Source organism: Panthera onca, chromosome B3 (assembly GCF_046562875.1).
Source record: "Panthera onca isolate mPanOnc1 chromosome B3, mPanOnc1 haplotype 2, whole genome shotgun sequence".
Taxonomy (NCBI): Eukaryota; Metazoa; Chordata; class Mammalia; order Carnivora; family Felidae; genus Panthera; species Panthera onca.
In genome coordinates, this window is record NC_138344.1 from 26,069,400 (window position 1) to 26,087,524 (window position 18,125).

At 35.6% G+C, this 18,125-nt stretch overlaps 1 protein-coding gene across 3 annotated transcripts in view; it reads left to right on the forward strand.

The window, feature by feature from the left end:
* The window catches only part of GABRA5 (gamma-aminobutyric acid type A receptor subunit alpha5), an 86,177-nt gene that overhangs the window by 46,870 nt on the left and 21,182 nt on the right, over positions 1-18,125 (forward strand). For all 3 annotated transcript variants that reach the window (XM_078448934.2, XM_060617917.3, XM_060617918.3), the window contains one exon: positions 5,130-5,212. In XM_078448934.2, the coding sequence (XP_078305060.1) occupies positions 5,130-5,212 (83 nt within the window). The remainder of the gene's footprint in view (positions 1-5,129; positions 5,213-18,125) is intronic.

An 18,125-nucleotide genomic window follows, 5' to 3' on the forward strand; every position in this document is an offset into this window, starting at 1 on the left:
TAGGCGAGAATCTGTTCTTTGCCTCTTCCAGCTTCTAGAAGCCACCTGCATTCCTGAGTTCATGGCCACAGACTTTGACCTCTGCTTCTGCCATCACATCTCCTTTTCACATCACATCTCCTGATACTCCTGCCTCCCTCTCAAAATAACCCTTGTGATTATACTGGGCCTATATGGATAAACCAGGATATTCTCCCCTGTTGCAAGGGCCTTAATTTAATATACCTGCAAAGTTCCTTTGCCATTTAAAGTAATGTATCTATAGGTTTGGGGGTTTGAGGGGTAAGGACATGGGCATCTTTGTAGGACCATTTTTCTGCCTACCACCACCACATCTTCTACTGCACTGATGCATTGTTTTCATATAAATGAAAACGCTCAAATCTGAAGAGAATATTGGGTGGGAAGCTAGAGACTAACCTCCTTTTCACACTTAACTATTTTTTTCTCAGAGAATAAAAACAACTGTTATTATGTGTCTTTTTCAAATGGGAAGACTGGACCAGAGAAGTTAGGCAGTTTTACAAAGGTAAAACAGTTAGTTAATGGCAAAGCCATTAACTCTAGAATTTCACTGTTTTAACCATTTAAAGTTCTCTCCACCGTGACCTGCCCCTGGTCAAGCAGAGAATTCTTTAGTGAGTTTAGGACCCTAAACCCTTGATTAGGATGATATAAATCCAAGTTGAAGCAAATATTTTAACTCACAAAATGTCCTTTCTTGACCCTAAAATTAAAATGTTGTTGAAAATTGGGATGCTTGTTTCAATAAGTTAATGCTTGAATGTCTTAACAGAGATTAGGAGCAAAATAGAAATTTGACCTCTGGGGCAAGAGTGTGGAAATGCTGGATTTTTGGATCCACCAGTAGTTTAGAGAAGTTTTTTCTGTAAGGCATATTTCTTAATCTTTTGGGCTTCATTTCCTTCAACTGAAAAGTGAAGGTTTCTGGTAGGTAGTCTGTATGACTCCTTTGAGCTAGGACAATCCATTATTCCATAGAGTGCTTTGATCTCAATTCTATATGAAGGAGGTTGGTTATACATCAAGGTACTCTATATTTCAGAGACCCCATCAATGGAAGGCTTGCTCTTACCTAGAGATATATATTTTTTTGTATTATGAAAGCATAGGCCATTTTTGAAATGTTTAAAGGGATAAAAAATTTAAATGTTGTTCCCCTACTGAGGCTGAAACATTTACTTAGGGGATTTAGCTGAATAATGTGTTCATCCTTTAGAAGAAAGACACTATCATATATTTTTCCAGTGTTTGGAACTCTAATCCTAAGGAAGTCTGTTAAAATGGGGGAACAATCCATGATGCTTTAATGATAGCATTTATTGAGATAGGAATTGTAGAATTACTATCTTTTTATATATTTTTTATTTTTTTAATTTTTTACTGGAATTATTTCTTCTTTAACATATTCTTCTTTTTAGATTCAGCTAAATTCTGTCCACATGTCTCTGCCCACCATCACTACACCCTCCATTTTTCCAGCTATATGCTGAAAGCAGACTCCTTGGTGTACAATCCTTATCATCTTTTTTATATATTTTTTTATTTTTATATTTTTTTATTTTTATATTTTTTACTGGGATTATTTCTTCTTTAACATATTCTTCTTTTTAGATTCAGCTAAATTCTGTCCACATGTCTCTGCCCACCATCACTACATCCTCCACTTTTCCAGCTATATGCTGAAAGCAGACTCCTTGGTGTACAATCCTTATCATCTTTAAATGTCAGTGCAGTGGTTTTCAGAAGGTAGGCAGCTCTCAGGACCAAGGAACCAGAATAAAGCAGGACAGAAGATGCATGCTGTCTTTAGTAAGAGTTGAGACCACTATGGCAAAAGGAAAGGCTTCTCATACCTCATAAATACAGGGTGTTGGCCAAGAATGAAGGAAGACATGAGGAGAAGGGAAAAATCCAGGAGTAAGCAGTGTTTCCAAGGTGGGAGGTCAGGTCTCTCTGAGGGGATCTTCTCTGAGAAGTAGGAGCAAACAATAGAAATGCCAGGTGGTGGTGCCTCCAGTGGCCATTGACATAGAAACAAAGTACCACCACAAAGCACAGAAGGAAGAGAAATTAACTCTGATTCACCACACTGTCAAAAAACCAACAGATCTGGCTTCAAGTCAGCCTCCAGACCCAGTGGGCAATAAAGTGTTTCTTTATTTCTCAGTTATGTGAGCTGGCAGACGTGGCAGTATCTAGAGGGAAGATTCTGCCCTGGAGAGACCATCTCCACATCAGCCTGATGATGGGAGTGGGACCATAAAGTTGTCAATATTGTATGTGTAGGGGGCAACTTGAAGACTGCAGAACTGGATCTGCTGGTTCAAGTCTGTAGTACCTGTGGCTGGGCTAGGATGGCCAGGATCACCTGAAGCATCCCCACTTCCACTCCACTCCACACTACCCCAACTATCTGAGCCCAGGGTCTTCCTTACACCTAAACTATTTGAACAGAGGCTGTAGACCAGCACAGAATCTCCAAATCAAAGCTGTTCTCCAAGCTCCTACAGCACTGTTATTTCTTGTGCTTATTTTTGCATTCATTGCTTTGAACCTGGCATTGTAGCTTTATATACACTTTCTATTTTCTTACTAAAAAATTTCCTTCTGAAGAAAATTCTAGATTTTCTGAGTTCAGTGTGAATTTATTCTCTAAAACATATTTGACTCATTTAAGTTCTCTGTCCCTCTATTTGCTTTACCTTAAAAATTTCTTAAATTCACTAAAAGCCAAATGAAGTTAACATTATTTTCTTTTGTGCTGACTGAAGGCTTTCCTCACAGGCTGTGATTTTTAGGTCATAATTTTCTTAATTCTAGTAAGTAAATACTTACCTTATCCACTTCATAGTCTCTAATAATAGTCCTTATACATAGTTTATGCTTGAAGAAGTCCATTGCAGTTTACTTATCATGTAAAACAATTTAAAAGTCTAACAATAGCTAGTTAGTTTAATATATATACATTATTATATTATTTATTATTATACATAATTGATTTAATATGAAATATATGCATATATATGTATATATGTTATACATACACATATATTATGTATGTGTATATGAAATATATATTATATACGCATAGTATGAAATATATTATATATGTATATTTGTATATATGTTATGTGTGTATAATATATATAGTTATATATTCTATATATACACACATACATATAGTCCAGACATCTGCATCCTATAATTATATAGTTCATCTTTCAAAGTAATCATTATGTAGAGATTTTCATGTGGGAAATATCCTGTTCTAATGTTAGATATACAAAAGACAAGAATGAAAGAAAATACATGTACATGTCAAAATTATCTGTACAGGGGCACCTGAATGGCTCAGTAGGTTAAGCATCTGACTTCAGCTCAGGTCATGATCTCACTATTTGTGAGTTCGAGCCCCACATTGGGCTCTGCACTAACAGCATGGAGCCTGCTTGGAATTTTCTACTTCCCTCTCTCTCTGCCCCTCCTACGCCCCCCTCAAAATAAATAAATAAACTTAAAAAAGTTTTTTTTAATATGTAGAAAAAATTTACCAAGTGAATTTACAAGTGAAATGATACCTACTTGTAGTTTTCTCCTTTAAAATTCTTTTGTATATTTCCATATCCTTCTATGAACATATACCACATATCATTTTAAATACTATCTCCCTGCCTGCATGTCATACTTTGATGATGTGTTCTCATCTATGTGCACTTATACCATCTAAAAGTCACTCCATCTTTGGGGGAATGGCCCCTCAAACCAGAGACAGCAGAGGATTTCTTCTCTTTGATAAGCACAGACCTTTCTTGCACTAACACATAAATTTGTCTCATTCACAGTATACATACATTGACTTCTTTGTCTGTAATCATTAACTATGAATTAGGTACTCAGAGCAGAAGGCTAATCTGTTTTAACAGGAGGAAGTAGTGAAGGTAAAAATGAATGTTTTTACATTTTTATTCTCACTCTGGGCACAAAGGCAAGATCTGGACTCAATATAAGAGGGAAGGACCAATGGTGCTAATATCTTGAATTATTATTTGTCTAAAAATATAACTATAACATCTGTTTAAAGGTGAATATTTTATATTTTGATTTCATTCTATATAATTTAATTTCGTTTTAAATAGCAGAAGAAGGAATTTAAGAAACAAGATTAACTCATTAATGAAATTTAGATTCACTATCTAATTAGTAAAGTCTGTAGGGAAATAAAAGCACAACAATATGGCAATTTTGGAATTGTACAGAACCCATTCCCACTTAGTGTGTGGTGGATGTGCTGTCAGGAAGCCACTGCAGTCAGAGGCTTGGGCTTAAATCATTACTCCCTGACTTCATAGCTCTGCATACTTGTCCTGATCTTTTAATATCTATGCATCACTTTCCTTTCTCGTAAACTTGGATGTTAATAGCAACAAATCTCATAATGCTACTCTGATTAGATGTGTTAATGCAGGTAAGGCACCTATCACAGTGCCTGACATACAACTGGTAGATATGTCCATTGCTGTTTGAGTATTGGTGGCAGTCGTAGCAGGCAGTAGTATTACTATCTGCAAGACCAGACATGGGTTAAAAACAATTAGGTTGTACCAGAAGATTGCTGTCATGACACAATTCACCTACTCTGTTTCATGTTATCAGTCCAGTACACAATAATTGTAACCAGCTTCTGGTCAGAATTTGGACTGAGAATTTATTATACATTTATATTTCTTGAGCTTATAAACTATTTTATAAAATACATATATTTCAACCTTGTCCAAGGAAATGTTTTGATTTTTCTGAGTTAGGAATGGGAAACAAACAATAAATCATTTTTAAAGGCATCTGGAATTACTTTACAAGTGGTAATGTATGTATAGACACACGAAGCCACAGAACTGACTAGATTTTATTTAATCCATATTTTTAAATGATATCCATCTTCAATGCAAACCTATATAATTTGGTGGGTCAGGCAGACAATTTCATAAAAGATGGTAATTAAAATTATGACTGAAGTACTTAATATAGCTCTATGGAACATGGTGGTTGCTCGGTAAATAGCCAGAATTGGTGAGTCATTTAAAAAGTCTTCATGTCTTATTTTTCAGCTTGACTATTTCTGCAGAATGCCCAATGCAACTTGAGGACTTCCCGATGGATGCCCATGCTTGCCCTCTGAAATTTGGCAGCTGTAAGTTATTTTCACAAGTAAGAACCACGGATATACTTTTGGGGTTATTTCCACATTCATTCAGAACTTGGGTTCCATATGTGAATAAACACAATATGGGTGGCAGTCTGCTTGAGAAGACTGGAATGCTGTGGAGTCCTCATACTTTTGTCCTCACAGACTAGTTTTCTTGTCTCTAACAGAGAATTATGTGTCGAGGCACATACCATAAAAATATCCTGGAGAAGTGTTTTCAGGCCCTCACCTGGCAGTTCTTTCTTTCTCTTTCTTTTTTTTTTTTTAAATTTTAATGTTTATTTATTTTTGAGAGAGAGAGACACAGAGCACAAGCAGGGAAGGGGCAGAGAGAAAAGGAGACACAGAATCCAAAGCAGGCTCCGTGCTCTGAGCTGTCAGCACAGAGCCTGATGCGGGGCTCAAACCCACAAACCACGAATCATGAACTGAGCTGAAGTCGGACGCTGAACCGACTGAGCCACCAGGAGCTCCTGGCATTTATTTTTACTTCTCAGACTGCAGGTCATATCCTCTAAGGAGCCAACATTCATGACTCAATTTCCAGTACCCAGCCATGATCTTCACTTCTTAATAGAATATTCCATAAGAGCAATGACACTGTCTTGTTCACCCTTACTGCTCACCCTGTACACGTTTTAGGAAACGTGTTTCTTGAACAAATAATTATTCATTAGGTGAACACCTTTGCATTCCAGCCATTCCAGATAGTGCAGTGATGACACTGTCCCTGAAAGTGTGCCTGCAGCCCCATCCTCCCTTCTGAGATGTTGGGAGGCAGGGTTAGAACCAAACTGTTTCCTTCTTTCTTTATGCTATCCATTTGTACTCATGCTATGCTAAGTTTTGATTTTTAAAAGCAGAAGAATGTGTTCCTGGAAATTAATCAGCAGACTTGTACTATTGTATTACATTTTTAATAATTGATGAACCAACATTGTTACATTATTATTAATTAAGGTCCATAGTTTATGTTAGGGTTCACTTGGTGTTATATATTCTATAGGTTTTGATAAATGTTTCCAACATTATATTATCATATAGAGTAATTTCACTGCCCTTAGAATCCTTTGTACTCCACTGATTCACCATCCCTTCCCTCAATCCCTAACAGATCTTTTTACTGTATCCATAGTTTTTTTCTTTTCCAGAATGTCATACAGTTCCAGAATGTTCATACATAGTACAAAGCCTTGTCAGATTGCTGCTTTTAGTTAGTAATATGTATTTATGGTTTCTCCATATTTTTCATGGCTGAAGAACTAATTTCCTTTTAGTGCTGAGTAATATTCCATTGTATGCTTGTACCATAATTTCTCCATTCACCTACTGAAGGACATCTTGGTTGTTTCCAAGTTTGGGCAATTATGAAGAAAGCTGATAAAAACATCTGTGTGCGGGTTTTTGTGTGGACATACATTTTCAACTCCTTTGGTTAAATATCAAGAAGCACCAATGCTGGATCATATAGTGTGCATATGGTTAGCTGTGTAAGAAATTGACAAATTGCCATTCCCACCAACAAAGAATGAGAGTTCCTTTTGCTCCACATCTTCACCAGCATGTGGTGTTATCAGTATTCTGGATTTTATCCATTCTAATAGGTGTCTAATGGTATCTTGTTTTAATTTACAATATCTTTGTGACATATGATACTGAATATCTTTTCATATGTTTATTTTCCATCTGTTTATCTCCTTTGGTGAGGTGTCTGCTCAGGGATTTTGCCCATTTTTAATCTGGTTGTTCATTTTCTTATTGTTTAGTTTTAAGAGTTCTTTATATATTTTGTGTACCAGTTCTTTATCAGCTGTGTGTTTCACAAATATATTCTCCAAGTCTACAGGTTATCTTCTCATTTTCTTGATAGTATCTTTCACACAGACTTTTTGTTTTGTTTTGTTTTAACTAAATTTTTCTTTCAGTGTTTATTTATTTTTGACAGACAGAGACAGAGTTGGGGGGGGGGGCAGGGCAGACAAAGAGAGAGACACAGAATCTGAAGCAGGCTCCAAGCTCTGAGCTGTCAGTACAGAGCCTGACATGGGGCTCGAACCCACAAACCGTGAGATAATGACCTGAGCCGAAATTGGACGTTTAACCAACTGAGCCACCCAGTTATCCCCACATAGCAGACATTTTTAATTTAATGAAGTCCAGCTTATTATTTATTTAATGGATCACATCTCTGAGGTTATATCTAAAAACTAAGGTTATCTGGATTTTCTTTGTGTTTTCATCTAGGAGTTTTATAGTTTTGAATTTTACATGTAGGTCTGTGATCCGTTTTGAGTTAATTTTTGTGAAAGTATAAGGTTTGTGTCTAGATACTCATTTTTTTTCTTTGCATGTGGATGTCCACACCAATTTATTGAAAAGACTATCTTTTATCCACTGTATTGCCTTTGCTCCTTTGTCAAAGATCAGTTGACTGTGTGGGTCTGTTTTTTAGCTTTCAGTTCTGTTCCATTGATCTATTTGCCTATTCTTTTGCCAATACTATACACACTGTCTTGAGTACTGTAGCTTTACAGTAAGTCTTGAAGTTGGGTAGTATCAGTTCTCTGATTTTGCTCTTCTCCAGTATTATACTGGTTATTCCTTTGTCTCTCCACATGAACTTTAGAGTCAGTTTGTCAATATCCACAAAATAACTTGCTGGGATTTTTATTGGGATTGTATTGGATCTACAGATCAAGTAGGGAAAAACTGACATCTTGACATAATTTAGTCCTCGTGTTCATGAACATGAAATAACTCCATTTGTTTAGCTCTATTTTGATTTCTTTCATCAGAGTTTTGTAGTTTTCTTTATATAAGCCAGATTGCCTTGGCACCAAAACCAAAGATACTGCAAAAACTACAAAACTTTGGACAAATATCCTTCATGTATAGAGACACAAAGAAATTCTTAACAAAGTATTAGTTCATTGGGTTCAACAACAAAGTGAATAATACACAATGACCAAGACCAAGTAGAATTTAATCCAGGGATGCAAGGCTGAGATATAATCCACTATTTTAACATAATAACGAAGAAAACTAAGATAATAATATCAATTGAGGCAGGAAAAGCATTTGACAATATTAACACCTATTCATGGTAAAAATTCTCAGAAAACTAGTAATAGATGGGACATCCCAGAATGTGATAAAACACTTCTACAAACAGTCACAATGCAAACGTGTAATTAACATTACAATTAATGTAAAAAAAGACTAAATGGTTTCCTAAGAGTTAGAATAAGGCAAGGATGTCTGCTTTTACCACTTTTACCTCAACATAGTGCTGGAAATTCTAGCCTGTGCAAATAAGGCATGAAAAGGAAATAAAGGTGTACAGATTAAAAAAAACAACAACAACAAAAGAAAGATAGTTTTGTTTATTTTTTCTTAATCTTTTCACCTTTTGTTTCCTTTTCTTATAATACTGCGTTAGTTAGGACTAATGTTTACAACTTCCTGTCTAGTTGTTTTACACCAATTCTTGAGAAAGAGATATTGAAATCTCCAAATATAAATGTGGATTTGTATTTTTCTGCTTTTAGTTCAATCAGTTTGTTATGTTTTGGTGGCTTGACCATTTATCATTATATAATATCCCTTTCTGTCTCTGGTGATTTTCTTTGCTTTGAACTCAGTCTGATATCCACATAGACACTTTTGCTTTCTTTTTGAATAATATTTGAGTGGTATTTATTTTTCTTATTTTTACTCTTCAACATTTATATATCATTATGTTAAAATAAGTTTCTTATACACATCATATAGCCACGTAATATTTTTTAATGACTTGGTCAATCTATGTCTTTTAATTGGTATATTTTCATCATTTACATATAATGTATCTTTTGATATGTTAGACTGTCATTTTATTTATTTATTTTTGTTTTTTGTTCTTTATCTTTCTCATTTCTCTATTTTCCTTTTTCTGTCTCCCTGTTTGTTAACTGGACAATTATGATTAGTTGTTTTATTATGATTACATTTTGACTTATAATATTTTTATACAGTTCTTCCTCAACTTGTGATGGGATTGCATCTGATAAACCCAGTATAAATTGAAAATATTGTAAATCAAAAATGTATTTATTATACCTAATCTACAGAACATCATAGCTGAACCTAGTTTACCTTAAATATACTCAGAATATTTATATTAACTGACAGTTGGACTAAATCATCTAACATAAAGTCTGTTTTAACAATAAGGTGTTGACTATCTCATGCAATTTATTAAATACTGTACTAAAAATGAAAAACATGCAAATGGTTGCATGGGCACAGAATTGTTGTAAATATATCAATTGTTTACCCTTGTGATCACATGATTGATTGGGAGCTTTGGTTCACTGCCACAGCCCAGAACAAATATTGCTAACTTGGGAAAAGAGAAAAATTCAGAATTTGAAGTACAGTTGCTACTACATAGCAATAAGTTTGACTCCCCAAAACTTAACTACTAATAGCCTACTGTTGATGAGAAGCTTTACCAATAACCTAAACAGTCAATTAACACATATTTTGTATATTATAGGTATTATATAATATATTCTTACAATAAAGTAAGCCAGAGAAATAAAATATTACTAAGAAAATCATGATGAAGAGAAAATACATTCACAGTATTATGCTGTAATTATAAAAAAATATATCTGTGTATTAGTGGAACTGGACGTTCAAACCCATGTTGTTCAAGGGTTAACTATATACATAACTTATCACAGTCTACTGGTGTCTTCCTTTAACCAGATCAAATGAAAAATAAACCTTACCTCCGTTTACATGTGCTTACCTTCCCATAATTATAAATACAGTTGCCCTAAAGATGTTGTCTATATACGTATAGAACCATATCAGAGAGTTTTAGAATTTTTATTTGAACCATCATACTTAATTTTACAAACCCAAGACAAGAAGGAAATTCTATTGTATTTGCTCATATTTTTACTTACTGTGTTTTTTCATTCTAATTGTTCCAAGATTTCTTCTTTATAACTAAGTTGTTTTATAATAAAATAATAACAAAATATTTTATAATAAAACTTATTTATAACTAGCAAACTGTCTTTAGGTATTTTTGGGGCAATAAATTATCTTTGGTTTTTTTTTTGTTTTTTTTTCATTTGAAGAGGTTTGATTTTTCCCTTCATACCTGATGGATATTTTCATAGGATTCTGTACTGATAGTTCTTTTGGCACTTGAAAGATGTGCTCTTTTATGCTTGCTTCCTTGTTTTCTAATGAGAAATCTGATGCCATTCAAATCATTTTTTGCTTGTAGGTAGGATGTCATTTTTCTCTGGTTACTTTCAAGATTATTTTCTTTGCCTTTAGTTTTTAGAAATTTAACTATGCATTGGTGTAGATTTCTTTGAGTTTATTCTGCCTGGGCCTTGCTAAGCTTCTTGAATCTATAGATTTTTATGAAATTTAGAAGTTTGAGCAATCATTTCTTTAAATACTTTTTCTGCTCCATCATCTTTCTCTTCTCATTTCCTGATTCCAATGACATGAATATTAGATTTTTTTATATATCCCCATAAGTTTTTTTTTTTTTAGGTGTTAACTCTTCTTTATTTATTTATTTTTTTAATATGTGAAATTTATTGTCAAATTGGTTTCCATACAACACCAAGTGCTCATCCCAAAAGGTGCCCTCCTCAATACCCATCACCCACCCTCCCCTCCCTCCCACCCCCCATCAACCCTCAGTTTGTTCTCAGTTTTTAACAGTCTCTTATGCTTTGGTTCTCTCCCACTCTAACCTCTTTTTTTTTTTTTCTTCCCCTCCCCCATGGGTTTCTGTTAAGTTTCTCAGGATCCACATAAGAGTGAAACCATATGGTATCTGTCTTTCTCTGTATGGCTTATTTCACTTAGCATCACACTCTCCAGTTCCATCCATGTTGCTACAAAAGGCCATATTTCATTCTTTCTCATTGCCACGTAGTATTCCATTGTGTATATAAACCACAATTTCTTTATCCATTCATCAGTTGATGGACATTTAGGCTCTTTCCATAATTTGGCTGTTGTTGAGAGTGCTGCTATACACATTGGGGTACAAGTGCCCCTATGCATCAGTACTCCTGTACCCCTTGTATCCCCATAAGTTTTGAGGCTTTTCATTTTCTCCTATTTTCTCCCTGTTTCTCATGTTATTTAATTTCTGTTGTTTTGTCTTTGAGTTTACAAACTCTATCCTTTCTTTCCTCCATCCTCTTTATTCACTCATGTATCGAACTTTTTATTACAGTTATTGTATTTTTCACTTCTGTGAAGGTTAATTTGTGTGTCAACTTGACTGGGCGATGACATGCCCAGATTTTTGGTCAAACATTATTCTGGGGGATGTCTGTTAGGATGTTTTTGGAAATGATTAACATTTAAATTAATAGTCTGAGTGAAGCAGATTGCCTTTTCTAATGCGGTGGATGTCATTCAACTAGTTGAAGTCTTGAACAGAACAAAATGTTTGGCCTTCCAATGATATGGGGAAATTCCTCCTGCCTGACTGCCTTAATCAGGGCCCCTGGCCTTTTCCTGCCTTGTACTCAAACTGAAACACCAGGTCTTGCTAAACTTCTTGGGCTCCCAGTCTGAGATGCATAAGGTAAGAATAAAGCCACAGAACTCACTACTGGGTCATCTCTTGAGTACCAAGATCCCAAGACCTGTCTGCCTTATTCTTTCTACATTTCAGATTCTTCCTATATTTTATGTCATATCCAGATTTTCTAGTTATATTTAGTGAGAGGAATAGGGGAAAACACATCTCCATTCTCCTGGAAGCAGAAGTCCCCTTGCATGTGTTTTTATTATTATTTATATTTCCTAGGGTTTACTGAACTTCTTGAATTTCTAAATTTGTCTTTCACCAAATTTGAGGAATTTTGGCCATTATCTCTTCTAATATTTTTCTCTCCCATCCTTCTTTTTCCATCTGGAGTCTAATCTAATTAATTTTTAATGTTTGTTTATTATTTATTTATTTATTTATTTATTTATTTATTTATTTATTTTGAGGTAGAGAGCACAAGCAGGGTAGGGGGAGAGGAAGAATCCCAAGCAGGCTCTGTGCTGACAGCACAGTCAAAATCAAGTGTTGAACACTTGGGGAACCTGGGTGACTCAGTGGGTTAAATGTCTGACTTTGGCTTAGGTCCTGATCTCAGGGCTCATGAGTTTGAGCCCTGCCTTGGCTCTGTGCTGAGAGCTCGGAGCCTGGAGCCTGCTTTGGAATCTTTGTCTGTCTCTCTCTCTCTGCCCCTCCCCCACCTCTGAAAAATAAATATTATAAAAAAGAGTTGGATGCTTAACTGACTGAGCCACCCAGGCACCCCTCTTTATTCTTTATATTGGATAATTTTTATCACTCTGTCTTCAAGTTCACTGACTTATGTCATTTCAATCTGTGGCTAAATTCATACAAAAAATTTTTATTTAGTGTATTTGTCAGTTTTAGAGTTTGTATATGTTTCTTCAAAATAATTTCAATGCCTCTGCTAAGACTTACTCTTAGTTTTTCATTACATTTTTTCATTACAAACCATTACATTTTTTTCCTTTACACTCTTAAGCATAGCCATTTAATCTGCTTTAAAATCCTTATATGCTAAATCCAGGATCTGAATCCTCTTAGGAGCATTCCACATTGATTGTATTTTCTCTTGAGTCTGGGTCACTTTTTTGTGTTTCTTTTACATTTAATATATATTTTTAATTCTTTCCTGGCTATCTCAGTGTTGTATTGCAGAGACTGGATTCTGTTAAATTTAGAGTGTCATTTTTTTTTCTTTTTTAGTTAATTAACTTGGCCAAAGGAAAACTCCAAACACTGTCTTTCCTATAGTAGGCAACAGATGAAATGTCAGATGGTTCTTCTACCTTAGTTGGGCTGGTAGGATTATGCTCCATGTATGTATAATTCAGGGTAAGTATACATATCTGGGTAGAATTTACATACATCCATTACATCAAATTTGTGATTTCTTCTCTGTGGCTCTTTCCTTTCTAGGATTTTGCGTGTCATTTTTCAGATGTGCTATTCTGATAGTCTACTTTTCCTTTGGTTCTTCGAGCCAGGAAGACCAAAGGAATCCATCCAAGCTTTAGCCACTTCACAGCTCTGACTCAAAGCTTTTTAAGTAGAAAGGCATTCCCTTCCTCTGAGCCAACTCCCTCCAGTCTTTTCCTCTATTTGTTCACTCTCCGGTGCGCTTCAGGGAGTTCTCTTTTACATGGTGTTAATAGTAACAACTACTAACAACCACTTTGCTGTTACTGGCAGGGGAAGTTTGTTTGATTCCAGGGGTTTCCTTTTGTATTACTTCTATCATTTCAAACAGGTTTTTGGGATTAGGAAAGGTGTATGTGTGTGATGAGCCAAAAGTTGGGTTGGATGGAAATATTTTTTTTTCAAACTATGACCTTTAAATGCCAAGGAGAGATTCAACACACATTTATTTGGGAGAAGCAGCATAATGGAAAGCGACTTTCACCAGGATTTATTTAAATAATATGTTGCCATGTGGAGGCTGTGCACATCAGTGCTTGAGACGAAACCTTCAAAAGATCCTGAGGCATCTTATTTGGGAATCACTGATTCATGTCCCTGAAGGAAAATAAATTGTTCATGTCCCCAAGAGGAAAATGAGTTGTATAATGTAAAATTAGACCCCTCTTTGCATGTGAAAATTATGCTCTTTATTTGATCAAAGGCAAGACACTAAAAGTGAAATTGTCATTTTTTGCATCATTAATTAAATAAGATCAAGTTAATGGGATATAATGACAATGGTTTACAGGATAGGCAGCACAAGAGCAAATTTTGGTTAAAGAAAATATGTGACCCTCTAAATCATTCTTCACTAAAATATCTCCTATTCAACAGTCAACCAACTATAGTTAAGTCATTTATTACATTCAGTGATAAAATACACATCTGATAGGATCTCATCACTTCTATAATCAGTCATACCAAATGGGCTCAGTTTGTGTGTGTGTGTGTGTGTGTGTGTGTGTGTGTGTATTTTGAACTCAGTAGAGAGCCCCAAATAAATATAAACATTCTTGAGATTTTGAACTCTCATGATAAATTTTTTTTTTATCTGCCTGATATTTTGAAGATTGGTTTGATTTAGATGTTGATTGTTTCTGTATATCTGCTATTAATATCATTGCTATCAGGGGCACCTGGGTGGCTCAGTCTGTTAAGTGTCCGACTTCAGCTCAGGTCATGATCTCGGGGTCCGTTGAGTTCGAGCCCTGCATTGGGCTCTGTGCTGATAGCTCAGAGCCTGGAGACTGTTTCAGATTCTGTGTCTCCCTCTCTCTCTGACCCTCCCCCATTCATGCTCTGTCTCTCCCTGTCTCAAAAATGAATAAACGTTAAAAAAATTTTAATATCATTGCTATCAGATTCAAAGTGATTTAAAGGATTTTCTTCATACATCATGTGTATATACAGTTGCCCAAGAGATGAAAAACTGCACAAACTTTACCTTTCCTCAGCTTATATGGTTTCAGCTCAGGATATAATAATTTTAACAGAAGAAATGTTATTTAATTAAGTGTGTCTCTTACTTGTCTTTCATCTTTTTGATTTACTAAAAATAGCTGCTTGGCCAAGTAGTTCCCTCATTCCATGGGCATCTGAGCACAGTGCAGAGGCTAAATGTGATAGTATAATGAGTTTCAAATTACCCAGTCCAACAGTTCTCTGCTATTAGGAGACAAAGGAATGCAAATAGGTGTCATTATTCTAATGAGCCACATGCTCTGGCTTCTCTAATGCAGGACTGAATTAACAGACATTTCTGTTATTGCTATCTCTACTCTCAAGAATTCAAACAAATGTTGAAATTAGCCCTAGTTTACAAAGGGATCTTTCTTAGTCCACAAAGAAATTCCTTAAAGATAATGGCATGGCTTATATTTGGAAGCAAGTGCTTAAATCAAGATTTTTTAAGAATTAAAAAAAGTTTATTTTTTGTTTATTTTATTTGTGGAATGATGCATTAAATAGTAAATTAAGTCATGAAACAACATCTGGATTCATGAAAATATATGCTAAATTAGATGCGGATGCCTGTTTGGTAAACATCCAGTGGAGAGAATTTCACAAAATTAGGGTAAATCTCACTGTAGTAAGCTATTAGTTCATTCAAACATGTGGAATTATGACACTGTTAACTGCATTCATCATGCCCAGCAACTCAGCATGAGTGTAGGTGATCTAGAACACAGGTTTCAAAGTGTCTAATCCGCATTTTAGTCTGTGAGGTCTGAGAAACACATTGAAGTTCCGTCTGTGTTGTGTCTTAGATGCACTAGTTAACTGTGATTACTTTTTAACAGCTACACTGGGTGTGTTCTCATGCTAGATGCAGTGAGAATCATAGAAGCATAAGTTCTGCTCCCAAGGAGTTAATGGACACGTTACATAATAAGGTTAAATAACCCTGTACAGCTGAAAAAGCCACTTGGAATTCAGATGGGGAAACTCATCATGGGGATGATATTTTATTTTATTTTTATTTATATATTTTTTATGGGGATGATATTTTAAACTGAACCTGGAAGGATTTGAATAGGAGGGTAACAGAAATAAGGACAAAGCACAAATGACTGGGGGTCACTTAGTAGAGGTGATGAACACCTCTTTTGGGCAAATGACAGGATGGCATAACCATTCAAATATGAAAGTGTAAAAGTAGTAGGCAGAGTGGGAGAGGTTTGTGGAGCAAGGGGAGGATGTGCTGGGCTCACTACTAGGTAGGTGACACCAAGAGCTAGGAATTGCCCTGAAGCACTAGAGACACTGAGAGTTGAGAACAGCGTGGTGACCAGATGTGATAAGGGTGCTGGCCAGATGTGATCCAGGATCAAAGGGGGACATGAGTCAAGGGTGGCATCATGATTTTAAGACTATGTGACTTTGGAAATCTATTTTCCCTAAGGAAATTGAAAGTGATTGGAAGGAACTGCTGGTTTCAGTTAAAAAAGCTGATTGGTTTATGAAGTGGTGGGAAATTACATGAAGGGATTTCTTCCTAATGTTACTTCTAGGCTTTTGCTCTGCTTCTCACTCCTTTTCACAAGGGGAGGGTCTTTTCTGCTGGGTGGTGACCGGCCTTAGTCCTTCTTTCCTGATTGGTTCCCGTTTAAGTCCATGGACACAGACAGTGTAGTCTTTTTGACTCTCTCTGTTAGACCAGGCAGCACAGTGACCATAAGTAATTTTACAGACTGGATTGTGGAGTGGTTATGGGCCATTTGATTAGCAACCCTCAACTATCCACTGTAATTTCTTTGGTAACAGGGCAGAAATGTTATCTGCTCATCTCCATCTGCAGATAGCTACCCTTATGTCTCAATTGATTCTAGGCAAGGAAAAAGGCATAGGTAACTTTTACCTACTGAATTCAAAGCAGAGATTTTGGGTATCTAGTAGGCCATTAGATATAATGTATCTACATACATTTATATCTTATGAAGTTTGTAATATAAATTATGCAATTGATGGGTCAAGTGTTGACTTGGATTTCAGCACAGAATACTGAGGCTCAAGGAGGTTGAGGACCCTGCAGAAGGTCATACAGGTGATGGTTAGTGAGGTCTCCTTAGGCAGTTATTCTGCTCATTGCCACCTTCCATTTCAGAAGAGAGAGGAGGGCTGAGGACATGGCTGTCAGAGAACTTAAATTCTGTATGTTTTCAAATTACCAAAATTCGGCTCATTGGGTACATACTAATCTGCATTTCTTCTAACATCATAGGCAATGAATGCACAAGGTAAAATGGATGTCCTGTCTGGTTATTGGCAGTTCCTGGGTTCCCAAGTGTCCATGCAACGTATCAGATGAGGCTAACCAATGGTCTTCACACATTGGGTTTGCTTTGACTGACAGTTAAAAAGTCAATTTAGGTTTGAAGATCTTTTCAAAGTTTGAAGTTTGGATCTGACACAAACCAAAATTCTTCCCAAAATATGGGTATGTTCCTAATATTTATTAAGCAACCTACTGTGTTAGGAATATGCTAAATGTCTAACATTGATGAATATACTTTGCCCTCGCAGTGGCCCTAGGATATGGGAGTTATTTTCCCTAACTTACAGATGGGGAAATAGAGGTTTAGAGCATATATTGGCTGTTGAAGCTCAGAGTCACACTGCTATATTTCTTTCATAGTTTAGCAAACACTCATTGCTTTTTAAAGTCCTTATAAATAAGGGTTAAAAGTGACATCTCTACCTTCTAATCAGGATTTGCAAAGCTAGACCTGGATAAACAGAAAGTGTCAACCCAGGAAAAGGAGCCACTCAGAAAGCAGTGATGAATTCCCAAGTCAGTTAAGAGTAAAAGTATTTAAAACCTTCCTGCCTTGCTGTGCTGATATATGGTTGACAGGAGGCGAGTATTATGTTTCTAGAGCTCTAACTCGTAACAAATGATAGCACAACAAAACTGATTGCCTCATTTACTGTTGTGCATGGCTAAAAGATGGAATGCCATGCAGCTAACACAAAGAGAATAATTTAGTGCTAAATACCCAGGGTGAAATGCACATGAGTGTCATTTATTCTCACCCTTAATTTGATGAAGAGAGAAGAACTTAGCAATACTGAACTGAAATGACAGAGGCCACACTGGCTCTTGTTATTATTAATGCTATTAACATTATCAATATCAATAGGCTATTTAATACTAACAGTTTGAAAAGCAAGATGTTATGAATTATTAGTTTGCCTTATAAGATACACTCATATATCACTTGGTGATTTCAAGTAACTTTTATATAATTAACAATTATTATTTTATTGGGTCTTTATTATAAATATTATTATACACACACACACTCACCAAAAATGGAGAAAGAGGCTGAGAGATTA